General features: G+C 34.6%; 1 protein-coding gene and 1 pseudogene across 1 annotated transcript in view; one reads left to right on the top strand and one right to left on the bottom strand.

Moving 5' to 3' along the window:
- SLC25A42 (solute carrier family 25 member 42) overlaps positions 1-27,650 on the top strand; it is a 53,482-nt gene that overhangs the window by 16,169 nt on the left and 9,663 nt on the right. Inside the window, exons 2-3 of the mRNA XM_051972308.1 lie at positions 17,646-17,755; positions 21,952-22,057. Of these exons, the coding sequence (XP_051828268.1) occupies positions 17,678-17,755; positions 21,952-22,057 (184 nt within the window). The 5' untranslated portion in view covers positions 17,646-17,677. The remainder of the gene's footprint in view (positions 1-17,645; positions 17,756-21,951; positions 22,058-27,650) is intronic.
- On the bottom strand, positions 22,645-25,142 carry LOC127545193 (40S ribosomal protein S23-like; annotated as a pseudogene).

The following is a 27,650-nucleotide window of genomic DNA, read 5'->3' as shown; positions in this document are numbered from 1 at the left end:
TTTCTCTATTCTTCCCCTTCTCATTCTTTCTCTTTTCAGGCAGGGTCTGTCTATAAGCGAGTCTTCTATCTAATTGCAATCTCATTTTAATTTATAGCATGAATAACAACATTTCACACGTATACCAAGATGAGGTCAAAATGGGCAGATGATTTAGAAATTATTTCATAAGCAAATTTGGAGAGTTCCTGTTACATCTATGAGTAAGGAAAAGAGCAAATTTTAAAAACCCCAATCAAATACTAAACTTGAAATTCTAAAAATAAAGGAGAGATTAATAAAATTGAAAATAAAAAAACTATTGAATTAATAAATAAAACTAATAGTTGGTTTTATGAAAAAACCAACAAAATAGATAAACCCTTAGTTAATTTGATTAGAAAAGGAAAGAGGAAAATCAAATTGAAGTCTCAAAAATGAAAAGGGAGAAGTTTCCACCAATGAAGAGGAAATTAGAGCAATAATTAGGAATTACTTTGCCCAACTTTCTGCCAATGAATTTGGTAAACTAAGTGAAATGAAGGAATATGTACAAAAATATAGATTGCCCAGATTAACAGAAGAAGAAATAAATTACTTAAATAGTCCCATTTTAGAAAAAGAATTAGAACAAGCTATTAATCAACTCCCTAAGGAAAAAATCCCAGGGTCAGATGGATTTACATATGAATTCTACCAAATATTTAAAGAACAATTAACTCCAGTAATATATAAACTATTTGGAAAAATAGGGAATGAAGAACTCCTATCAAATTCCTTTTATGACATAGACATGGTACTGATACCTAAACCAGCTAGGACGAAAACAGAGAAAGAAAATTATAGACCAATCTCCATAATGAATATTGATGCAAAAATCTTAAATAAAATATTAGCAAAGAGATTACAGAAAATCATCCCCCGGATAATACACCATGACCAAGTAGGATTTATACCAGGAATGCAAGGCTGGTCCAATATTAGGAAAACTATTGGCCTAATTGACTATATCAATAACCAAATTAACAAAAAAAATATGATTATCTCTATAGATGCAGAAAAAAGATTTGATAAAATCCAACATCCATTCCTATTAAAAACACTAGAGAGTATAGGAATAAATGGACTTTTCCTTAAAATAGTCAGTAGCATCTATTTAAAACCATTTAAAACCAACTATCATATGTAATGGGGATAAACTGGAACTATTCCCGTAAAATCAGGAATGAAACAAGGTTGCCCACTATCACCATTACTATTCAATATTGTATTAGAAATGCTAGCTTTGGCAATAAGAGAAGAAAAAGAGATTAAAGGAATTAGAGTAGATAATGAGAAAACCAAATCATCATTCTTTACAAATATGATAGTATACTTGGAGAACTCTAGAGAAGCAACCAGAAAGAAAACTATTAGAAATAATCCACAATTTTAGCAAAGTTTTAGGATACAAAATAAATCCACATAAATCATCAGCATTTTTGTACATCACTAACAAATTCAGCAGCAAGTATAAAATATTTGGTAATCTGTCTGCCAAGGGAAAGTCAGGAACTATCTGAGCAAAACTACAAACCATTTTACTCACAAAAAAAGTCAGATCTAAACAATTGGAAAAATATCAAGTACTCTTGGATAGGTCGAGCAAACATAATAAAGGTGACAATACTACCTAAACTAATCTATTTATTTAATGCTATATCAACCAGACTGCCAAAAAACTATTTTACTGACCTAGAAAAAATAACAACAAAATTCATCTGGAAGAACAAAAGGTCAAGAATTTCAAGGGAATTAATAAAAAGCAAAACAAATGAAGGTGGCCTAGCTATACCAGGTTTAAAACTGTATTATAAAGCAGCGGCCATCAAAACCATTTGATACTGGCTAAGAAATAGACTAGTTGATCAGTGGAATAAGTTAGATGTACAGGACAAAATAGTCAATAGCCATAGCAATCTAGTGTTTGACAAACCCAAAGACTCCAGCTTTTGGGATAAGAACTCGCTATTTGAGAAAAACTGCTGGGAAAATTGCTTACAAGTATGGCAGAAACTAGGCATTAATCCACACTTAACACTGTACACCAAGATAAGGTCAAAATGGGTTCATGACCTAGGCATAAAGAATGAGATTATAAATAAATTAGAAGAACATAGGATAGTTTACCTCTCAGACCTGTGGAAGAGGAAGGAATTTATGACCAAAGAAGAAATAGAAATCAAAGGTCAAACTGGGTTCATGATCTAGACATAAAGAATGATATTATAAACAGATTAGAAGAACATAAGATAATTTACCTCTCAGATCTGTAGAGGAAGAAGGAATTTGTGACCAAAGAAGAACTAGAGATCATTATAGATCACAAAATAGATAACTTTGATTATATTAAGTTAAAAAGTTTTTGTACAAACAAAACTAATGCAGACAAGATTAGAAAGAGAAGCAATAAACTGGGGAAACATTTTTACATTCAAAAGTTCTGATAAAGGTCTTATTTCTAAAATATATAGAGAATTGATTCAAATTTATAAGAAATCAAGCCATTCTCCAACTGATAAATGGTCAAAGGATATGAACAGACAATTTTCAGAAAAAGAATTTGAAACTATTTCTAGTCATATGAAAAGGTGGTCCAAATCACTATTGATCAGAGAAATGCAAATTAAGATAACTTTGAGATATCATGCTCAAAAAATTATCAAACTGTGCATTCTCTTTGATCCAGCAGTGTTTCTACTGAGCTTATATCCCAAAAAGATCTTAAAGGAGGGAAAGGGCCCCACATGTGCAAAAATGTTTGTAGCAGCCCTTTTTTTGTAGTGGCAAGAAACTGGAAACTGAATGGAAGCCCATCATTTGGAGAATGGCTGAATAAATTATGGTATATGAATGTTATTGAATATTATTCTGTAAAAAATGACCAACAGGATGATTTCAGAGAGGCCTGGAGAGACTTACATGAACTGATTGATGCTAAGTGAAATGAACAGAACCAGGAGATCATTATATACGACAACAACAAGACTATACAATGATCAATTCTGATGGACATGGCTCTCTTTTGATCTAGTCATATCAATACTACATCTGTATCCAAAAGAGGTACAATAATATTTATAGCAGCTCTTTTTATATAGTGGCAAAGAATTGGAAATTGAAGAGATGCACATTAGTTGGGGAATAGCTAAACAAATTGTGTTATGTGATTGTAATGGAATACTATTGTACTATAAGAAATGGTGAGCAAGATGGTTTCAGAAAAACTCGGAAAGATTTATATGAAGTCATGTAAATTGAAGAGAGTTGTGCCTGGAAAACATTGTACATAGTAACAGCAATATTATACAATGATCAACTATGCTATGAGTCATTTAGATATTCTCAACAACATAATGATCCAAGACAGTTCCAAAAGACTTAAGATGAAAAACATTATTGACCTCCAAAGAAAGAACTGGTGGGAATCTAAATGCAGATCCAAGAATATTTTTCTTACTTTATTTTGGTCTGTGTCTCTTTTGCAACATGGCTTATATGGAAAAATATTTTGCATGACCCCATACATATAATCTATATCAAAATGTTTACTTTCTCAAAAAATATGGTGAAAAAGAGGAACAGGAATTTGGAATTAAAAAATTATAGAAAAGAGTGATGAAAATGGACTTGTAATTGAAAAAATTAAAAACCACTGGACAGGGATTTCATGTTTAGGATAACAATAGCTAAGATAATGTTTACAGATTTTCTGAAAACTGCATGATTCTTTAAAATTCTGTTTACCTTTTCTGCTTGTACAGAAGCATAAGGAGACTTTTAGAAATTGAAGGATAGGGGTTGTCTTAGTTGAAGAATTCATCATCAAATAAAGTTTGGGCCTCCTGGTAATCTTCTTTTCAGTCTTTTTTTTTTTCCTTATAGGAAATAATGGTTAAAAAAGCTTGACTTATTAAAAAGTAGTTTTGTATTCTTTGTTAATGTAAATCCTGTTTGAATGTAAAATCAAAGTATTTTGCTAGGTTTTCCTTTTATTAAATATTTACTGACTACAGATTTCTAGTCATATCATCAATTCAACAAGTATTGGCTGAACATTTTTAGGACACTCACACTCTCTCAGCACCTATCTTAGTCACTGAAGGGAATGTCAAAGAAGTACAGGACATGCCTTTAGTGAACTAAAATCTTTTTGGAAAAACATGTGACATTTTTAGAATAACAAGAATCCATTTAATCAAGTGCTAAAATTGAAATTAATAAGTGTACAAAGTAGTATAATATCAGAAGGAAGGAAACAAGCCTTATTAAGTCCATATTATGTTCTAGGCACTATGCTAAGCACTTTATAAATTATAGATAGATAGATAGAATAATACTGGAAGGAAGGAAACAAGCCTTATTAAGTCCATACTATGTTCTGGGCACTATGCTAAGCACTCTATAAATATTATCTCATTTGAGCATTGCAACAGTCCTGGGATATAGGTGCTGTTATTATCCCCATTTTACATTGGGGAAACTGAAGCAGACATCAGTTATCTGATTTTACCAGAGTCATACAACTACAAAGTGTCTGAGGCTACATTTGAATTTGGGTTTTCTGACTCTTTGCCCAGCTCTTTGTTTAATTATATGTACTGTCTAATTATAGTATTACAGGTGTTTATAAAGACAAATATGATCACTTTGAGCTGGAACTATGTGGGGAAAAACTTTAAAAAGGCTCCTTAAATACCAAATTGCAGAGTTTCGTTTTTATTTAGTAATGGTAGTAATAATAATAGTAATGGCATTTATGTAATACTTTAAGGTTTGCAAATATCTCATTTATCAACCACACTTGAAGGTAAGCAATATCATCCCTGTTTTACAGATGAGAAAACCAAAATAGACAGCAGTTCAAGTGATTTGCCCAGGGTCACACAGTCAGTCAACCAGCATTTACTAAATATTATGTATCCGGCTCCATGCTAAACAAGGGCAGTATGTAGAAAGACAGACAAAAACCAGATCCTATTTAAAAGAAGTTCAGTCTAATAAGGGAGACAACTTGCAAACAACTATGTACAAGCAAGATAAATACAGAATAAATCTGGGATAGCCTCAGAGGAAAGGCCCTATATTTGAGGAGGAGGAGAAAAGGCTTTTTTGCAGAAGTTAAGAATTAAGCTAAGACTTGAAGATGAAGGGAGATGAAGAAACTGCCAGGCATGAGGAACAGCCAAAAATACCTGCAATGGTGCAGTGGAATGGCAAGCACAAAGAGTATTTGGGAATCCCCAGTCACTGGAGAGTAGTGTTGGAACAAAAGGGGTCAGATAATGAAGGGCTTTAAAAGTTAGCTAGGATTTGATATTTATCCCAGAGGTAATAACCACTAGAGGTAATTTGCTCAGACTTAGGCTTTTTCGGAAGATTAATTTGACAGTTGAGAATGGATTGGAGTGGGGAGAATTTCAAGGCAAGGAGAACAACCAGCAGATCGTGATCATGTTTGAACTCAGCTCTTTGTGACTCCCAAGTTCAACGCTCTGCCTACTACACCACCTAGCTGCACCTATGAAGCAATGGACTGCCAGTTAAGATTTTTTGAATGGGAAACAGACATAATGAAAGTAATGTTTTAAGAAGATTGATTTCCAGGAACTGGGCAGGATGGAAGTACAAGTGACAGGAGGCAAGCATTTGGTCAACAAAAATCCAGAAATTAGTAAGTGCCTCCTCTGTGTCAGGCAGGCATTGTGCTAAGCTCAGGGACACTAATTAGGAAGTAGAATGATGAGAGATAGAGATGGGAGGCTGGATTGGGGAAGTGGCTCAGGGAGAGACTCATAAGAAAGAATGCAGAGAAGTATTGACACAATCTGATAACAAGTTAGATGTTAGAGCTGAGAGGAAGCAATCACTGAGAAACTAAGTCACATTTAAGAAAATTTTTCCAGTTCAGGAATCTTTGAGGTAACAGGATTGTCATACATTTGTCATTCTTGTGTCCTGTCTTATTTGTGGCTTCATACTTTGAAAAGTCACTTTGGGGAATGTCAAGAGATTTTGTCTCATCTCAAAACAAGCCTGATAACTTTTCTTTCACCTCACTGCTAGAATGACTGTGATAGGCCACTATTTAGTCTACACTCTTTCTTCAGTGCAATTGACTGCCCAACATTCTAGTAGTTTCTTTCCTTTGTTCTTTACTTATATGATAAGGGGGAAAGAGCAGCCAATCAACAAGCATTTGTTAAGCTCTTACTAGGTGTCAGGCATTGCTAAGCACTGAGGATACTAAGAAAAGTGAAAGGTAGCCTCTGTCCTCAAGCAGCTCATATTTTAATGAGAGAGATAACACAACCATGTGATATACAAGGGAGTCATTTTTTTTATTAAAACTTTTTATTTTCAAAACATATGCATGGATAATTCTTCAACATTAACCCTTGTAAAATGCTATGTTCCAATTTTATCCCCTTTCCCCATTTCCTCCCCTAGATGACAAGTAATCCAATATTTGTTAAACATGGTAATATTTATATGTGTGTGTGTGTGTGTATAGTGTGTGTATATATATATATAAAACAGGCATACATATTTATACAATTATCTTACTGCACAAGAAAAATGTGATCAAAAAGGAAGAGAAATGAGAAGGAAAATAAAAATCAAAAAAACAACAACAAAGGAAGTGAAAATGTTATGTTGTGAATCACACTCAGTTCCCACGGACTTCTCTCTAGGTATAGATGGCTCTCATCATCACAAGATTGTTGGAACTGGCCTGAATCACCTTATTGTTGAAAAGAGCCACATTCGGGGCAGCTAGGTGGCACAGTGGATAGAGCACCAGCTCTGAAGTCAGGAGGATCTGAATTCAAATCTGGTTTCAGACACTTAACATTTCCTAGCTGTGTGACCCTGGGCAAGTCACTTAACCCCAATTGCTTCAGCAAAACAAAAAACAAACAAAAAAGAAACGAGACATATGCAAATATAATAAATATCAGGAGAAGAGCCATGTCCATCAGAATTGATCATCATATGATTTTGATGTTGCCATGTACAATGATCTTCTGGTTCCGTTCATTTCACTTTTTACTTACAATTAGTCTCTCCAGGCCTCTCTGAAATCATCCTGCTAATCGTTTCTTTTTTTTTTTTTTTTTTTAAATTTTTTATTTAATAATTACATTATGTTGACACTCATTTCTGTTCCGATTTTTTTTTCCCCTCCCTCCCTCCACCCCCTCCCCTAGATGGCAAGCAGTCCTTTATATGTTGGATATGTTGCAGTATATCCTAGATACAATATATGTTTGCAGAACCGAACAGTTCTCTTGTTGCGTAGGGAGAATTGGATTCAGAAGGTATACATAATCCGGGAAGAAAAACAAAAATGCAGATAGTTCACATTCGTTTCCCAGTGTTCTTTCTTTGGGTGTAGCTGCTTTTGTCCGTCATTTATCAATTGAAACTCAGGTCTCTTTGTCAAAGAAATCCACTTCCATCAAAATATGTCCTCATACAATATCGTTGTCGAAGTGTATAATGATCTCCTGGTTCTGCTCATTTCACTTAGCATCAGTTCATGTAGGTCTCTCCAAGCCTCTCTGTATTCATCCTGCTGGTCATTTCTTACAGAACAATAATATTCCATAACATTCATATACCACAATTTACCCAGCCATTCTCCAATTGATGGGCATCCATTCATTTTCCAGTTTCTAGCCACTACAAACAGGGCTGCTACAAACATTTTGGCGCATACAGGTCCCTTTCCCTTCTTTAGTATTTCTTTGGGATATAAGCCCAATAGAAACACTGCTGGATCAAAGGATATGCACATTTTGATAATTTTTTGGGCATAATTCCAGATTGCTCTCCAGAATGGTTGGATTCGTTCACAACTCCACCAACAATGCATTAGTGTCCCAGTTTTCCCGCATCCCCTCCAACATTCATCATTATTTTTTCCTGTCATCTTAGCCAATCTGACAGGTGTGTAGTGGTATCTCAGAGTTGTCTTAATTTGCATTTCTCTGATCAATAATGATTTGGAACACTCTTTCGTATGAGTGGTAATAGTTTCAATCTCATCCTCTGAAAATTGTCTGTTCATATCCTTTGACCATTTATCAATTGGAGAATGGCTTGATTTCTTATAAATTTGAGTCAGTTCTCTATATGTTTTGGAAATGAGGCCTTTATCAGAACCTTTAACTGTGAAAATGTTTTCCCAGTTTGTTGCTTCCCTTCTAATCTTGTTTGCATTAGTTTTATTTGTACAAAGGCTTTTTAATTTGATGTAATCGAAATTTTCTATTCTGTGATCAGTAATAGTCTCTAGTTCATCTTTGGTCACAAATTTCTTTCTCCTCCACAAGTCTGAGAGATAAACTATTCTATGTTCTCTAATTTATTTATAGTCTCGTTCTTTATGCCTAGGTCATAGACCCATTTTGATCTTATCTTGGTATATGGTGTTAAGTGTGGGTCCGTGCCTAATTTCTGCCATACTAATTTCCAATTATCCCAGCAGTTTTTATCAAATAATGAATTCTTTTCCCAGAAGTTAGGGGCTTTGGGTTTGTCAAACACTAGATTGCTATAATTGACTATTCTGTCTTGTGAGCCTAGCCTTTTCCACTGATCCACTAATCTATTTCTTCTGCTAATCGTTTCTTAGAGAACAATAACATTCCATAACATTCATATGCCATAACTTATTCAGCCATCCTCCAACTGATGTATCTTCAAAATCTTAATGCAGTTTTTAGCCTTAATAGTTTAAGAGACACTTTGTATATCTTGTTTTCATATAGCTATCTGCATGTTTTCTCTCCCCTTAGATTGTGAATGCCTTGAGAGTAGGGGCTGCCTTTTTCCTTTCTTTATACCCTAGCATTAAGCACCCAGGTTCTGCATAATAAATGCTAGTTTACTGACTGACTTTAGGAAGATCACTAGCCACTGAGTGGAAAAGATAGATTGGAAACAGAAGACATTTAAGAAGATTTGGCAACTGATTAGTTATAAGAAAGACTGCAGAGCTGAAGGTAACATCAAGATTGTGAACTTAGGTGATTTTAAAGATGGGACTTTAAGGGGCAAGTAGGTGAATAGAGCACCAGCCCTGAAGTCAGGAGGACCTGAGTTCAAATGTGACTTAACACTTCCTAGCTGTGTGACCCTGGGCAAGTCACTTAACCCCAATTGCCTCAGCAGCCAAAAAAAAAATGGGGACTCTTGACATGATTGGGGAAGTTCAAAAGAGGATGAGGGTGGGGGAGGAGAGAGGAGGAGTTATTGAGTACTTCCTTGGACCAAAGGCAGTTGGAAACATGAAGTTGAATGCAGGAAGACAAGTAAAGAGAAGACAGTTACTATGAGATTGAGAATTTGAGGTTTCTTAGGCTGGGACATTTGTCATAGCCAATATATTATCAATAGTTATACATATATATTCTTATGTTTATTATTGTTTCCATCTATTTGTAAATTGCCCAAATTCTCTCATTTTATATTTAAACATAGAGAAATAAGGATAAGGCTTTTTTCCCCCAGTTCATTAAATTGCTAATATTTATTGAACTAAAATAGGAGTTTGTACTGATTCATGCTAATGAGATTAGAAATTTATTCACAAGAAATAAAATATCTAAGCATAGAGAATGAGTCAAATAATAAGATGAGGTTAGGTTACCTACAAGTGGATGTGGGCGGACCCCCATCTAATGTTGCTACAGATGAAAAGGGCATGTCTTTTTGTACTTGCTGCATGTTTTATCAGTCTTCTGCAAGCAGATTATTGTACACAATTACACACATATAATTATTAGAATAGAGTGTGATAAATGCATCAGAGAGGTCAAACATGGAAGGAAAAGGAAAGAGGCAGGTATTGCTTCTAACTGAAGACATCAGGAAAGGCTTTGATAAGGAAGTGGTAGGGCTAGGCCTTGATCAAGAAGAATTTCAGTTGCTGAAATGAGAAGAGTATGTGCTAGGCGTGGGGGAAATAATATACTAATGCATGGGAGCAGGAGGCTATAAGACAAGCTCAAGGAACAAGGAGTCCCAATACAATGTTCAAGAAGGAACATTATGAAATGATAAACAGGTAGTTTGGAATAAGGTAGAAGAGAACTATTATCAACAAAAGCAAGAGTTTTATATTTTATATTGTGGACTGTGAGGAGCTTCTAAGCGTCTTTTAACTAGTGAATAATGTGATCAGACCTAGTTCTAGTATTAGGAAATAATCATAAATATATTTTGTTGGTGGTAATTTAAAAGTGATTTGACAGTGTTATATTTAAGAATTGAAGAATCCGAGATTGAACTATAAGATGCCTTTGCTTTGATTATGTAAGGAGTTATTAGATGATATCTACATATTTTTATTTCAGTTATATTAACAAAGATAAAGAGAGGTAGATAGAATTTTCATTTGATATGTTAACAAGGAACAAGTATGCTAACAAGGAATTTAGTCAAAACTTTTTCTCTCAGAGAATATAGGTAAAATATAAAAAACTAACTGGCTTAAGCAGTTTGAGGTTAGGACCCATGAACACACAATTGAGGAGAAATAGTGTCTGTTACAGGAGCTAAGGAATTCTAAGAGTATAGAGCAGAGAGGAGCTGCCCAAGAAGATGTCCAGAAATGAAGGCTGTCTAAATGGAGAGCCTAAAAGGATTCAGATGGTTGTAGTAAGGATGTGCTTATGACAGGTGACTTTATTTATACATATGTAGAAAGATATAGTTTATATAATACAAATACTACATTTACAATTTATTATTAATTTGTACAGAAAATCCACTATTACAAATTAATCTCTGTCAGTTCAATTTGATTTTATAAAACTTTTTCCAGTCATTGTTGAACATTGATCTGGGAATGCCATGATCAGTGGCACAGTTTGTACTCTGCTTTATTTTTTTTTTTACTTTTTATTTTTTTTAATAACTTTTTATTGATAGAACCCATGGCAGGGTAATTTTTTACAGCATTATTCCTTGCACTCACTTCTGTTCCAGTTTTTCCCCTCCCTCCCTCCACCCCCTTCCCCAGATGGCAAACAGTCCTTTACATGTTGAATAGGTTACAGTATATCCTAGATACAATATATGTGTGTAAAACCGAACAGTTCTCTTGTTGCACAGGGAGAATTGGATTCAGAAGGTATAAATAACCCGGGAAGAAAAACAAAAATGCAAGCAGTTTATATTCATTTCCCAGTGTTCTTTCTTTGGGTGTAGTTGCTTCTGTCCATCCTTGATCAATTGAAACTGAATTAGCTCTCTTTAACAAAGAGATCCACTTCCATCAGAATACATCCTCAAACGGTATCGTTGTTGAGTGTACTCTGCTATATTAAAAACTTGTGAATTTATCTTTGTTGAAGAAATTAATGATGTGAAGAAATAAATACAACTTTTGTTTTGGTCTTTTATTTTTTAAGCTTCAGGAAATATGTGGAAATGAAATGTAAGTCATTTGCATTTTTAACAATGGTACTTTGAAATTCATTTTGGGAAGTGCTTTAGGATTTTAAAACACACAAAAAAAGGAAAACATAGAGTATTATAAATTTGTAAGGCGTTAAGGGGGAGGTGCATGATAATATGAAAGTTAGAGACCTTTCAACAAATTGCTTTGATATTTTCCAAAGGACTTTTTGTTCAGAGGAAAAAGTTGCCATTGACTAATTTATCCCACTTAATAACTTATCCATGTGACTTTTTTTTTAACTTTTTTTTTTAATTTTTATTTAATGATTACTTTATATTGACAACATTATCCCTTGCACTCGTTTCTTTTCCGATTTTTTTTCCCCTCCCTCCCTCCACCTCCTCCCCTAGATGGCAAGCAGTCCTTTATATGTTGTTATCCATGTGACTTTGAAAGTGAGGGGAAATTTTAACACAAAAGTATAGGTTGGTAAACAAATGAAGTAGTTATTATAAAGTCTACCTACTTGGGCTTTGACATCCTAACAGATGATCAAGAAACAAGTAAACTAAAATAACTGATATAAACTGTGCTTGTCATATATATTATTTTGGAAAGGTGGATCATAGCACTAGAACACATGCAAGAAAGTACCTAAACTGCTGAGCCATGTTTATGAGACAGTAACTAGGGAAATGGATCAGTATTTGGTTAACTTGTTTTCGTTGGCTGGCCTCTGTAACACTTGTCAGGTGGCTTGTAAAAGGCATGTGGGAAAGGGCCAAACTTTGATGGTATGAATGAAGCACGCAGATTTCTAGTAGCTCTTATGGGTTATATAAATTACTTCAGTAAATTCATTTTAGGAAACATTGGTTAAGCACCTTGTAAATTCAGGGCATTGTAAGAAATGTAAGATAAAAGTGCTAACCGTAGATTTTATAGTAGATAATAAAGAACAATAGAAATAGATGTCATACAGAGTAATCATAGGTATCCAAGACAGGGACATGGTGTTATATCTGAGGAAAAAGAAGTTTGGAGGGTCCCCAAGATCATACCATTTAATATTGTGTGAAGGGTTTTAAGTATGTTTCAACTAGAGAAAAAAAAAAAAAGGAGTGTGGGAGGTTAAGAAAGGCCAATATCACATGCTATGACTGGCTTGTTTTGGGATGGGAAGCAATTAAAAGTAGATGGAAAAAATGTTTCCATCTACATTCTGAAGCCATCAGTCTCATTTTAGAGATGGATAACACGTTTCTTCATCAGCCCTCCGGAATTGTGATGAATTATTTTGTTGATCAGTGTTATTAAATCATTCCTAGTTGATTATCTTTACAATATTACTATTACTGTGTAGATTATTCTCCTGGTTTTAATCACTTCACTTTGTATCAGATCATGTAAGTTTTCTATAGGCAAACCTTTCTGAGCTTTATTTCATAATATCCACAGTACTTTCCTCACAGGCTTAAAAACATACTTAGAAAGCATTTTATAAATTTTATAGTGTTGTATAAATGTCAGCAATTACTCAGTGTGGTTTGTATTGGATGACCTTCAAGGTCTCTTCCAGCTTGGATTCTCTGATTTCCGTAATTAGTAAGAGATAACCAGAAAAAGACCTATGAGATAGGAGACCTTTGAGTTGCATTATAAAGAATGGGTAATTTATTGTTATTTTATAGGATAGAATGATAAATGATTCAGGAGAATATGCCATTGAACAAACCTTTCCTTCTTAGATGAAGCCACCAAAAACCCCACTAAATCCACAGTCCAATTAATTAGCTATATATCTATTACCTCAGATTCCAGAATACTAGGGGTATAGATAAAGCAGGCTAGACCATTATCTTTCTGTTAAATGATTTTGCATCCCAAAGGAGTACTGAATAAAAAAAATGCTGATGGTACCATTATGACTTCTTCCTGGCGAGTCATGAGCAAGGCACCTGGGGCTAAGTGAAGACATTAAGCTAAGATAATACTGACTTATTTCTTGGAACCGGACTGTGGAAGCCAAAAGAACGTATTCCTGGTAAACAGAAACTTAAATAGACTAAATTTAGAGCAAGCGTAAGTATAAGCTTTAAGACAGCTAGGTGGCATTGTAGATAGAACATTGAACTTGGAGAAAGGAAGATCTGAGTTCAAATCCCACCTCAGAAACATTTGTCTGTTTCAGTTCCCCCATCTATAAAAAGGGGATAATTGCATCTACCTCCTAGGGTTATTGTGAAGTTCAAATGAGATAATATTTGCTTGAGGTTTTGGGGAGGCTATTTTCTTTATTTGGAGAGTAGGAGTTTAGCTCCACAAAACAATTAGAATTGAGAAATCTGAGTATGAAAACTTCCTTCACTATACAATAAAAATTTTTTGCTTCAACTTAAAAAAAAAAAAACCTGTTAAATCTTTTTTACATGTGTAATCATGTTAAACATATTGCCATATTATATTTTGAAAGAAAAATCAGAACAAAAGAGAAAAACCATGAGAAAGAAAAAAAATAAAAATAATATGCTTCAGTCTTTCAGTCTCCATAGTTCTCTTTCTGCATGTGGATGACATTTTCCATCCCAAGTCTACTTCAACTGTCTTGGATCACTGTATTGCTAAGTCTGTCATAAACTGATCATCACATAATCTTGCTCTTACAATGTTCTCCTGGTTCTGCTCACTTCACTCAATATCAGTTCATGTAACTCTTTCCAAGTTTTTCTGAAATCTACCTGCTCATTTTTAATAGAACAATATTTTCCATTATATTCATATACAACAACTTGTTCAGCCATTCCCCAGTCGATGGACATCCTCTCAATTTCCAATTCTTTGCCATCACAAAAAGAACTGCTACAAATGTTTTTGTACATGTGGGACCTTTTCCCTTTTTTATGATAAGATAATATTTGTAAAGTAAAGCTTTAAAGTGCTTTATAAATGCTAGCTTTGAAAGCCATTATTCTTATTATATTATTAAGTTTTTTATTAAATTATCATGTAGGTATTTATATATAACTCTTGTTCTCTATACAATTTTTATATAAAATCTGAATAGGATGGGATATCATATTCAAGGATAAGTATTCTTAGCCTTGCCTAAAACATTTATTCCCTGTAAAAATATTTGCCCCAAAGTAGTCATGCAGTCCCTGATTGAAGACTTCCAGAGAAGGGAAACTCACTACCTACTTTTTTCCTTGCCATCACTAATTTAGGACCTCACTACTTTTCTTTTTAAAAATTGTTTTATTGCCTGTTGTTTTTATACTATAATCTTAGCTTTTTATTCTTACCCTCTGCCTCATTTCTTGTTAATATGAAAATAGCAAAATTCAGCTAAAGCTAGTAGGACAGAATATTCTTTTGTAGACTCTAAATTATATATTCATAGCTTCCAACGCACTACTAAGAAGAAGATAGATCTTAGTAAGAAATTCTCTAAAATTTTAGATTATTCATTATAATTTTACTGATTCTATACATTGTAGTTATAATTTGATTGCTTTTCATACATTGTTGAAGTCAAGTAAATTTTTTTTTGTTTTGCTTTCTTCACACTATGTCATTTTGTATAAGTTCTCCCAGGTTTCTGTGTATTATTCATTCATTATTACAGTATAATACTATTCCATTATATTCTTATTCAGTGGATTTAGATATTTAATTTAACATACATTCAGTAAGCATTTGTTAAGTAAAAAAGTTTTTTAAAAGTATAGCAGCCCTTTTTGTAGTAGCAAAGAACTGGAAACAAAGGAGATGCCCATTGATTTGTGAATTGTTAAGTACATTATGGTACAGAAATGTAATATCCTCTAGGAAGCCACATGGCACAATGGAAAGAGTCTTGGCTCCAAAGTCAGAGGATCTGGCTTCTGACACTTTGTATCTGTGTAACTGGGCTAAGTCATAAAACTGCCTTGCACCTTAGTTTCCTCATTTGTAAACTGAGGAAATTGGACCAGGTGGCTTCTGAGTTTTCTTTCAGCTCTATATCTGTATTACTCTGGTAACTGTGCTGCAGGAAATTATGTAGGAGATAAATGCTGTTCATCTTTCATTTTGAAGAGGACCAATGACATCATGAGGTGATGTCTTGACTCATATATAAATTAGATTTATGTGAAGCACAGTTGCACAAAGTTGTCAACTTCACTTTGTCTTCCATTATCATTAAAGTTCAGTGGCAAAATAAGAGAAAGAACAGCTGGCAATGACCTTGTAACCAGTGGATCAGTGACCAGTGACTGACCTTGGAGTTTTTGATGTCTTCTTGACTATTGGAATAATTTGTTCTCATTCACCCATTCCTCCGGAGAAATTCTTCATATACTATTGGTAGAAAGCCCCCTAAGTCAGCAACAGATTTGAGGCCTGTGAGTTACCCTCAACCTACTCTAACCCTTCTGCTGAGATGGTTTTACCTAGGTTGTGATTGCTTTGTACACTATAGCTTAGCATTACATGGTAAATGCAGAGAATATCCAGAGCCATCCCCAGTCCTCCTGATCTATATCTGGTCACTGGACCCAGATGGCTCTGAAGAGGAAAGTGAAGCAGGTGACCTTACACTGCTCTCCCTCACTCAAATCCAATTCCCTTGCAAGCCACGGCTTCATTTTACTGATGTCTTGGTCCTTTCTGAGAACAAAGGACAAAGAACAAAAAGCAACAATAACAAATGTAGAGAAACACAGGAAGATTTAGATGAAACCTGAAATAGTTAAGTGAAAAAGAAGGGAAAATCCAGCAAAGTAATTGAAAAAGAATGTTATGGGATCATAATGGCTGTGTTTGAACCTGAGAAAAGATGAGAATGTTCTTCCTTGCTTTATTTACAGAGGAAAGAAATCATTGCTGTAGAGCACATGAGAGGTATTAAAAACTAATTTTTCTGGCACAAAGTTCCTTGTTAAGATGGTGGACTAGATTCCCTTCAAACTTCCTCCCAATCTCGTGTTAATAATTCTTTGATTTAATTTATTTCTATTATGAATTTGATAGACTAAAACATAAAACATTTCAATATACAAAGAACTGGGGGGAAAAAAGAGTTGCATATGTAACTAACTATATATGTAAGGTTTTGTTTTTTTAATAAAAGTATAGATTAAACTTAACATGATAGTAACTCAAACTCTGCCCTATTTGTACAACTTCATCCCTCCTGAATTTCCTTTTGCTTTCTTATGTGTATTTTGAAATGTCTCATGAATTTTTTTTTCTTCATCACTGTCATCTCTCATCAACTCCTGCCATCCTTTGTAATAAATATAGACAAGCAAAAAATTCACATATAGGCTTTGTCTGTCTCCTTTCTGTCAGAAGGAAAATTTTCTCATTTAGGAGTTTCTCATACCCACAAAATTACTAGTGTAGTCCTCATCCCCTTCATTCACATACCACATTCATATTCTTATGTCTCCATTTATTTACCATCATTTGTTCAGCTATTCCCTAACTGATTGGTACCCACTTTGTTTCTCTTTTTTTTTACTGCTATAAAAATTTTGGTGCATATGAATTCTTTCTGCCTATCTTTGATCTCCTTGAAGTGTATAGTATATAATTTAGAAATGATAATAACTTAGGTTAAAGTCACAAACTTAGCGACACTGTAATTATAGTTCCAAATTACTTTCCAGAAGGCAATTAGACCAGTTCATAATTCCATCAACAATATTTTACTGTGCCTTTCCATAGCCCCTGGAACAGCCACCATTTTCCTTTTGTAACATTTTTGCCAAGTTGTTTTCATTTATATTTTTCTTATTCGTGATTTTGGAGCATTTTTTCCATCTGGTTGGTAACTTCATTATGATTTCTATAGGGTATTAAGAGTTTACAAATTATTTATAGAAATCTTGTGAAGTGAAAAGTTATTTTTATTGTGATTTTATTGATAAGGAAACTGAAACAAAAAGAAGTTCAATAATTTGCTTACAGTCTCCTTTGGTAAGTAGCAGTGCTAGTACTTGTCCCTTGGGTTCCTGATCTGAAGTCCTAGGCTCTTGTCACAGCACCACTCTACCTTAGAAGAATTCCTGTTGTCCATTTGAGATGGAAAAGGCCATCCTTTAGTCTGCTTTGATTTCAGCCTTGGGATCATAGAACTGAAAGTGATCCTAAGAAATTATACTTCCATACTTTTCCTTGAGGTAGATGAGTTCTGTGTTTCTTATTAAACATTTTTGTTTTAACCTAGGAATACCATCTTCTTTTATCAACAAGACTGGTATGGGTAATGGTGTGAAAGAAGCTTCTGTGGGTATAAAAGAGAAGGATGTGAAGACCATTCTACCGGTTACTGGTGGGGTAAGTACAACAAATGCTTTCTTTCCTGGTGACCTTATTTAATTTGTAGATCTGTTCGGGAAAATATGCTTTTCCTCAAAGATACTTCTATGAAGAAATGATATAGTAATTGGAAACAGCGTGTACTTTCCATGGTTGTCAGTACAGATGTGTGTGTATGATGCATATATATACACACACATATGTGTGTGTATAGTATATATAAATGTAATTATGTATATATATGTATACACATGTATGTATATATACCTCTGGGCATGTGTATGTATTGGTTTGCTTATCTGTTTTTGTTTAGGTTAATAGGGCTTATTTTAATAATAATACTTCAAAGGTCAATGATTTGGTTGGTGTGGGTCTTTCCTCCACCAGTACTGATAACAGCCTCTTTTATAACGGTTCAGTAGCTTGTGTTAAAGAACTGGTTTAATTGAAAAATTCATACTCTTCTGACCAAGTTGGTGATTAACCTTTTTCTGGTTGTTTCTTGGCCAGCAGACATAATTTCCATCATCAGGCCTTTTATCTAAGCTTTTCCTGATATAACATGCAAGAATTTACTCTTCCCTGGGACAGCTTTCAAGTACTAAGGATTACTTCTAGGCCATGATGAGGCCATGTTTTTAGAGAAGAACATTAGCAGATGTTTAATAATAATAATACACCTTATATTTTACTTAATGATATAATTTTTATTTGCTTTATTTACTTTACTGAAAAGCATAAGAGAATCTGTTTTTATATATATAGTGTTTTGTGCACATTTGTCTCATTTGGGCTTACCAGAACACCAAGGGAAAGTGGAAAAAAATTTTGCAAATTAGGTAATAACCAAAACAAGGCTGAACCTTGGTCTTTTGGTGCTAAGATCAGTGTCTTTCCCCTTTAAGTAAATGCTTTATTGTTGTTTTGGGAGGTTTGTATCATTTCTTAAAACACCTGTGCCAAAGAAAAACAGATCAGCACATTCACTATGTGGGGTAGTCTAGGTGTGGCCATCCACACTGCCCATTTGTCATTTTTTTCTATTCCAAAAGTAAAGAAGTATGTTTCTACTCCTCTGAAATTAAGGTTCATCATTATTGATCTGAATTTTAATGTTTCTTAGAGCTGTTTTCTTTTACTTTGGTGTCACCATTTTGTATCATGGTTCTGCCTTCACTATCTATTAGTTTGTTCAAGTCTCCCAATGTTTTTCTAAAATACTCATATTTATCATTTCTTATGGTTCAAAAAACATTCTGGTACATTAATTCCCGTATTCTGCCCTTTGTATATTCTGTCAGTTCCCCATCATTTGGGTATATATTGTTTCCTGTTTTTCTGCTACCACTAGGCCACTAGGGGGTGCCATAGTGCACCGAGTCCCGGGACTGAAGACTAGAAGACCTGAATTTGAATCCCACCTCAGGATCCCTGAGCAGGTCACTTCACAATTCTGTCTGCCCAGTTTCCTTATCCATAAAACAGGGAAAATGCTAACACCCACCCACCCCAGGATTGTTGTGGGAGTGAGAGGAGATCATATTTGTAAACAGCTTTGCCCGCTTTTAAGATATCAGTGCTCCTGTTTTAGCCTTCTTGGGCCAACTCATTGCAGTGCTCTCCTTTTACATCACAGCATAAAGCCTCTTAGCCTTTTGGTTAATGATTATTGGAAACAACCCACCTGAATAGTGGAGGAAGACATTTTAGCCACTAGAAACAGACCAAAAGGGAAAAAAACCACAAAAAGAAAAGAAAATGAAAATAGTATGCTTTGATCTGCGTTCAGACTCCATAGTTCTTTCTCTGGATGAGTTCTTTGGATTGTCTTAGATCATTGTATTACTGAGTTTTAAGACAAATTATAGAATAGTCGATAGTTATCATTAGTCTAGTGTCTAAACAAACCAAATCCTTTAACCCATAGATCTTGCAAGAATCTTCCAAATAAAGATATATATATATATACACACACACATGTCATTGCAGCATTTGTATAATTGTGAAAAACTAAAAACAGAAGTAGGTAATCATCTGAGAAAAAGCTAAGCTAATTGTAATCAGTGACTATAATGGAGAAATCATGTGGCCAATGATATATGTGAAAAGTTCAGAGAAGACTAAAGAAGACTTATGTCGTAAAATTATGGATTGAGAGAGAGAAGGGACTTTTGAAGGCATTTAGTCCAACACTTTCATTTTAAACTTAAGGACAATGAAGTTTAAAATGATAAAGTAACTTGTTCAAGATAGTAAGGTACTAAGTCTAGGCATGTCCTAAGTATGATTAAGGTCACATAGGTACTAAGTGACAGTCAGGAAGTGAAGCCAGGTGTTCTGGCTTCATAAACAGAGAACAGAGGGAGGTTAGCAAAATCAGCAAAGTAATATGCACAATGACTCCAACAATGTAAAATGGAAGAACAGGGACTAAGATTGGCCCCTGAGAAAGATTAAAGAAAATGAGCTCTTCTTTATTTCCAATGTGGGAGACTATGTTTATGAAATACAGTGCATACTGTCCAACTGAGTCAATGTGTTGCTTTATTTTGCTGAACTGTGTTTTGTTTTTGTTTCTCAGTCTTTAGCACAAGGGAAGGCTTCTTGGGAAAAGGAGGAAAGAAAGTTATAATTGAAAAATCAATGTGATACAATAAAAAGGTTTCAACCTTTTTATTTAAAAATGAAGGTTTAGCCTTGATCTCTGAGGCCTTTCCAACACCAAAAGTCTGTGAATCTACTTTTGGAAGTTTCCAAATGTGCTTCCATTTAATATTTTAGTTCCTGTCCCTTTTTTTTTTTTTAACCTAGGATGTACTCATTGAGTTGTTTTTCTACCTGCTCTAATGTATGACATCCCAGTTTTAGAATCATTTTTGAACTTTTGAGTTTTTTTTATTTTATTGATACTACACACATACCTTGACCAACATTGTTTTATATAACATCATACTACATTATAACCAAAATGTTTCAAAATTCTACTGTGATTGTTATTTCATGTCAGTGGAGAAGCATGATGCTCAGAGATAATCTAAGCCTAGTGGCATTAACTGCTCTGATTTTGAGTAATGATCCATTGTATTGGTATAACTGACAGCTCACTGTTGCTGATTATTCTTTAGTTTTCCCAGAGCCGTTAACCACTGTAGGTTGAATATGTGTATTTTTGCTAGTGTATTAATGATATTTGAGAACTATTTACAGTATAGCATGTTTTGAGAGTTCAGTCATTTCAGAAGTGGTGATGGATTTTTGCTTTCAAATGAACTTTTTGTGCCAAAGGCTGTCTATAGATAAAGATGCAAACTGTAGCCATTGAACAGTAAGAAGGCTAACTGGGCCTTATAAAAAGAAAACTTGTGGCCAAAGGTAGAAACATGATGATGATAGTGGTAGTGGTGAACTCTGTGTGCGGGGAAGAGGGGAGGTGTGGGTGGTGAAAAAATTAAAAGAAAGAAGATTCTTTGTTTTGTCTTTTAAGCATTTGGTTCAAAATAATTTTTAAATAGAAAGGGTCAAGGTTTACTTCTTTATTTAGTATGAGTGAGTCAAAAAAAAAAAAAGACTAGGGCCTTGTCTGTTCACAAGTCAGTGATCTGAGAACTTTGTACCTCATAGGTCTAGTCATCTCTGTTTTGCAGGGTCTTGCCAGATACTTTCTTCCTTTTATTAGGACAATTGAGGTAATTAATGTTGCCCAGAAAAACTTTGAGTTTAATTTCACTTGACCTTAATTGGTAGTAGGCCAATAGAAGTTATAGAATCTAAGTTTAATGTCTAGAAACTTCTAGTCTAGGAGTTCTTAATCTTTTTTGTGTCTGAAATATTATAATGTTTCTCAGGATATTATATTTAAAAAAATAAAGTATATGGGATTAAAAAGAAAATTATTTTGAAATTATCTTATAATTTTTCCTCTCCAAATTCATAGACCTTCTGAAATCTATCCACAGATTTATGTTAAGACCCCCAACCTGTTTATTTTATAGCAAAAGAAACTGAAACCTAGAGAAGTTACTTAATTGAAATTGTATAGTTATTGAAGCTATGGTTGAAACAAATTGGTAGAATTCAACCGATTTTTACATGATTATTTGAAAATAAAAGGTTTTGCATCTCAACTTATTGGATAATTTTATTTGATTGTGGCAAAATAAACTTCTTTTGTTACTGATTGTTCAGTGTTTGTCTTTTTTTTTTTTTTTTTGTAGGATGATAAAAAAAAAGTTCTCAATTCTCTATTATCCGGGGCATTGGCAGGAGCTCTTGCTAAAACTGCAGTAGCTCCCTTGGACAGAACCAAAATCATCTTTCAAGGTAATTGTTCTTGGCCATTAGTGTGGGGGGAATGTTTAACTTAATGAAGAAAAAAATTTAGGGAGAACATATTCCTCATCTTCAAGTATTTGAAGGGCTGTCATATGGAAGAGAGATTACTCTGGTTCTGCTTAACCCCAGAGGCAGAACTGAAGGAAATAGAAGGAAATCACAGTGGGACAGATTTCACCTGGATGACAAGGAAAACAAACAATTGGAATTCTGAAAATGGAGTTTGTGTTTTTAGGAAGTAGTTGATTCTCCCTTACCAGATGTGTCCAGGGAGTAACTCCCTTAGGAATATTTTAGAGAAGATTCCTTTTTAGTTTCTGGGTGGATCTCTGAGGCCCTTCCAAGCTCTAAAATTTTCTAGGAAAAAGAAACAACTCTTTCCTCAACCACTTTCTTTCCTATCCCTGTCCCAAAGGGGAAAGACAAGATCTAAAAGAAAATGGATAAAGTTTCCCTCTTGAGGGTGTTCCTCTCTTAGAAATGAGATTTTTCTCACAAAAACCTCACTCGAAATTATCCTGCATAGTCCTTAACAGAATAATTTAATCATGATTATATAAAGAGTTATGGTTTTCTAGTAAGAAATGATGGTTCAGATAGACAAATACTGTTTCACTTTTTATCTTTGTTTTCTTTGATTACATCGCTGGAGTGACAGAACTGTCTTGTGCAGAACAGTTTTATTAATTTTAATTTTTTGGAATGATTAGAGCAAACTGACCACCAACGCAGATGTGCCTGACCGTGTTCTTCTCTTTATGAAAAGAGAGCTCAGCAGCTTTGGTGGACCTCACTTCGGAGACGTGAGGAAGTAGCACCATAGATAGGAAAGAGAACTAGTTATTCTTGTAGACTCCTCAGAGTTTGAATCACTTTTTTTTTTTTTTTTTGGCCAATGGCTTATTCAATACTCTGCTTGTAGGCATCCCTAGAGAGCACATATAATGTTTATCTTGAATTATTTCTGGTTTCTTTTTTACATGACTTTTTTTTTGTTTGTTTGCTAAGGCAATTGGGGTTAAATGACTTGCCCAGGATCACACAGCTAGGAAGGGCTTTTTTTTTTTTTACTGTAACAAAAACATAGTACAATTTTTATGATCTTGATCTTTCCTTCTTGCCTTTGCAAAAGGCCAGAAGAGAAACATTCGCAACTTTTACAAACTTGAAACACAATTTAGAAATATTATGACTTTTTTGAACAAATCCAGCAACCAAAACTATGTCACTTTCCTCAATAAAATTCAGACAGCCAATATTGGGAACAAAGGCAGTGATTTTTTTTTTTTTTGTCATTCTTAATCAGCTAGACCAGTGGTCCTCAAATTTTTATTCTCAATATCTTTATCCTATTAAAAATGATTGAGGATCTGTCCAAAGAGTTTTTGTTTATGTGGTTTATAGTTATAGATATTGATCACATTAAAAATAAAAACTGATTATGAATTTGTAGACTCTCTGAAAGGATTTCAGAGATTCCCAGGATGCTCTGGACCAGACTTTGAGAACCACTGAGCTAGATTCTCATATACTTCCTGATGGCAGAATTGGGCTGCTTGGCTTCCACACCAACTCTTTCTAAGACAATCCCTTTCGTATGAGATGCTTCTCCACATAGGTTGACTTTCAAGACAGTACCTGCATGAGCTTTCTTCTATCATTTATTATGCTACTTTTGGTCTCTTCTGTGGCTTTGGAGTGTTTTAGCTATATAAAAACCATGACATTTGCCCATACTGCCACTATCTAGGCTGAAAGGAAAGAGAGAAGAAAAGGATTTCCCAATTTTTTTCTGTGGTTCAGTTCTCTCTTACTCACCAAATTTGCTGCTCAAAGTCTTTTCATGTGAGCTTATCTTCTGAAAGTTCTAGTTTCCTATCAAAATTTTTTCTTCTTCCTATCAAAATTTATGTTCCCTTAATTTTCCCGAGATAAGAATAGATTATTGTTATTAATTATAATTAAGCAATTCATATTAAGGTATGTAATGACTGATTTCTCTTTTAACCCTCCCAAAAGATGTCAGTATTTTAAAAGAATTATTGACCAAATTAGATGTCAAATATTTTTGAATCTCTTGCCAAATCTGGCTACTTTTGCTTCAGTCACCTTTTTTCCCCTGCCTACTCATTCTATATATGCCTCATCCCACATATGCCCCTTTTTGTTTCCTTAATTCTCCAAAAAAAAAAAAGTTCATTTTCAAAAGTACTTTGCTGGAATTAAGGAGGAAAAGACAAAACCACTTGCAGAGCTCAGAATTGTTGTTTCAGAGCAAAAGGAGTCTTCTCCTGAGGTAGCCTCTGCCTGGCCCTAGAGACTGACAATAAAGTTTCAGGTTAACTAGCATCTGGCCTGGCCTTCTCCTCTACCCTGATGCCAACTTGGCCTCTCAGCCTGCTCTGATGACAGTTTCTCTGTGATGGAATTGGAAACAAATTTTGCAGCTCTCAGGGGCCGCCTCCTAGGGAAGCTGGTTTCCTGTCTCTGCCTTTACTTCCCAAACTCTGATCAGCCTTGGGATATTGCTGCTCCCGCTTTATTCTCTCTTCCTTTAGTCAGATTTTTGGCTGTCACCTTTAAAGTCTCCTAGGATGACATTTTCCCATGTCTTCCTGCTTAATTAGAAACATAGTTGAGGAGAGAATCAATTTACAAAAGAAGAATAAAAGATTAAAAATACAAACAAAATAAAGACATAATAAATTAAGGTTCTAAAAGTTCCCTGACCAGTATTTTTATACAAGTTTTCTAATTAAACTAGTTTCATCCTAAACACAGGGTGGGTGGGGGACCTTTTTTCTGCCAAGAACCATTTGAATATTTATAACATCATTCGTGGACCATACAAAATTAACAACTTATAGAATTCAAGCAGTGGGTTGTTGTACCTAGCTTTTTCTCATTATCACCTGTCATTGCCTTAGCAAATGACTTCACATTTAAACATTCCCAATTTCTGCCTAAACTCTGTTGAGAAGTAGATGCAACCCTGTAAGATGAGTCTGCCTTTTTTGGTGTGAAAAAATGTGGCATGTATATCTCCTATTCTGGGCCTCCCAAAGAATTCCTCTATATGATTAGTTTGGAAATAATTGTATTAAGTTGATTTGAATGAGAAAGTTTTCTAATTGTATATAGAAAGAATATCCAGGAGAAAAGGAAAAGATAATCAAGAACTTGGTTTTGATTTAAAGAAAACCTCATAGATTTCATAGATCTGCAGTTTGATTTTTCTGGTATTAAAAGTGCCATCCTTGGGCAGAGACTTAAGGGACACCTGACTTACTGATCTTCATTTAAAGTGCTGTGACTTTGTCTGCTTGGCACCAGAGGGCAGAATAGGGCTCTTGGATGAAGGTATAAAGAGTAATTTCTACTAAATAGAACAAAGAATTTCATGATGTAAACTGTCTAATAATGGAAATACCTCCCTGAGGAGGAATTGAGGTCTTTGTCACTAGAGGTCATTTCAGGGTATTGGAGAAGAATTGGATTGGAGAAGGACGTTGTGTTTCAGGTAGGATTAGCCTTAGTGATCCCCAAAGTGCCTTCCAAGTGTTTTTCACTGTCATTACATCATCATCACATTAGTTCAGACTGTATGAGGGGTTAATAAATGTCACTTCTCTCATTCTCTGCTGCAGTTACCTGTGACAGACATTCTCAATATTCCAGAAAAACTATTCCTTCATACTGTCCAGATCCTACTGCAGTGGTTTTTGTCACATTTCCCTTGGATTGTGGGATTAAGTTCCTAATGTGTTTCCAATTCTTCTTTAATCCTTCCTTGACAAAGCTCCTTCCAATGTAATCTTTATAAACTATAATTCTGCTTGCATTGTTCCCCAACTCATAAATACAAGCTCTTTTTCTGGCATTTAAGACTTCGCATTTTGGCTTCAACATCACTTAAAAAACTTTATTTCACATTATTCTGTTTCACCTCTTAGTTCCAATCAAACTGAAGAGAACTATTACTTCTTCCTCTAATTCATTATATTTCCTGCCTCCTATCAGCATTCACATAAATCATCCTCTATTCCTTGAATGTCCTCTCTTTTTCTTACCTCAGGGCCTAGTTCATGTTTGCCATGAAGTCTACCATCAGAAAAGTGTCTTCTCTTCTACACGTCCCTTTGGTCCTCTTCTCTCATTATGTTTCATCTTACTTCTGTATTCTCCTTCTCTAGAATCTTACACAGTTTGAATGTTCACTTGTGTGTCCTTCTACAACTAAGCTTGAATATAATTTTAAAGGTTCTGCTCAGCATCCTCTTTGGTCCTGCACATCCATTTTCCAAGCTTTTTTAAAGAGCTAGAAGCAGCCTTACACATGATTAATCCTTTTACTTGGAGGCTAAATCAGAAAATGGAAACCCAGAGAAGTTAAGGGGTTTTTCTAAGGTTACATAGGTCATAAGAACTAGACCCAAGATTCTAGCTTTCTGACTTCACCCTCGCATATGCTTAATTCACCCCAATTTTATCTCCCTGATAATGCACCTTGAGTTCTGCACAGGAGAATATTGAGATCTTCATAGTTTCTCCTGTCTTCCACATATTACACAGTTACAGGACATCTTGCCCCATCCTCAGTAAAAAATGTATTCTTTATATCCCCTGATTAAAATATCAGTAGGGAACGGTGTCTCTTTCTAATAAAGTGGTGTTTGACCCATTTTCCTAATTTGTTTCCTCTTTCCCCAATTCATCCATGACATAGCTCCTAGCAAAGTAGTATTTATAAGCCGTATTTTTGACTATATCATCTCCCTACTCAAGAATCTTCAATGGCTCCCTGTTGCTTCTAGGATAAAATACAAACTCTTTTGTCTGGCTTTTAAGATTTCACATTTTGATTTCTATTCACTTTTAAACTATTTCACATTATTTCATTTCAGTTTGTCTTAGTTCCAGTATAACTCTTTGCATTTTAAGAATGAGTAAAATAAAGCTTAGAAAGCGTAAATGACTGACTTGCTAGAAATTACGATCACCCTCTGACTTTTAGACTAGTGCTATGCTGCCTTTTTATTTGCATTATTACTTTCCCTGCCTATTCTCCACTCCATCTTCCATATTACCATAGAGCTTTTTTGGTTAGAATCAGTGAGTTGGAAGAGACTTCAATGACCATAGAGTCCAAGCCTCACATGAAAGAAATCCCTCATAAAACATATCCACCAAGTAAGTACTCGACCACCTTCTTGAAGATTTCCAAAGCAGAAGAGCTTATCCCGCTCTCAAATGCTGCTCATTCAACTTTAGCTCACTGAGAATTGTTAGGATTTCTTTTTTGTTGTTGGGTTTTTTTGTTTGTTTGTTTTCTTTTAAGGGTTGGGAGTAGGGGCAAACATTAGAATGCAAACTCGTTGCAAGTAGGGAATATTTCATCCTTTGTATTTGTGTCCTCAGTGACTAGCATAATAAGTGCTTAATATTTGATTTAAACAGAACAAATTTAATATTTCCTCCAGTGACAATTCTTCATATACTTGAAGATAGCCATCAACAACATAATGAGCAAATTCCTGTTGAGGTTTGTAGTTTGGCAGTCAGAGTCTTATAAAGCTAGAGC

The sequence above is a fragment of the Antechinus flavipes genome, chromosome 1, assembly GCF_016432865.1.
Source record: "Antechinus flavipes isolate AdamAnt ecotype Samford, QLD, Australia chromosome 1, AdamAnt_v2, whole genome shotgun sequence".
NCBI classification, from domain to species: Eukaryota; Metazoa; Chordata; class Mammalia; order Dasyuromorphia; family Dasyuridae; genus Antechinus; species Antechinus flavipes.
This window is presented reverse-complemented; position numbering and strand designations above follow the sequence as displayed.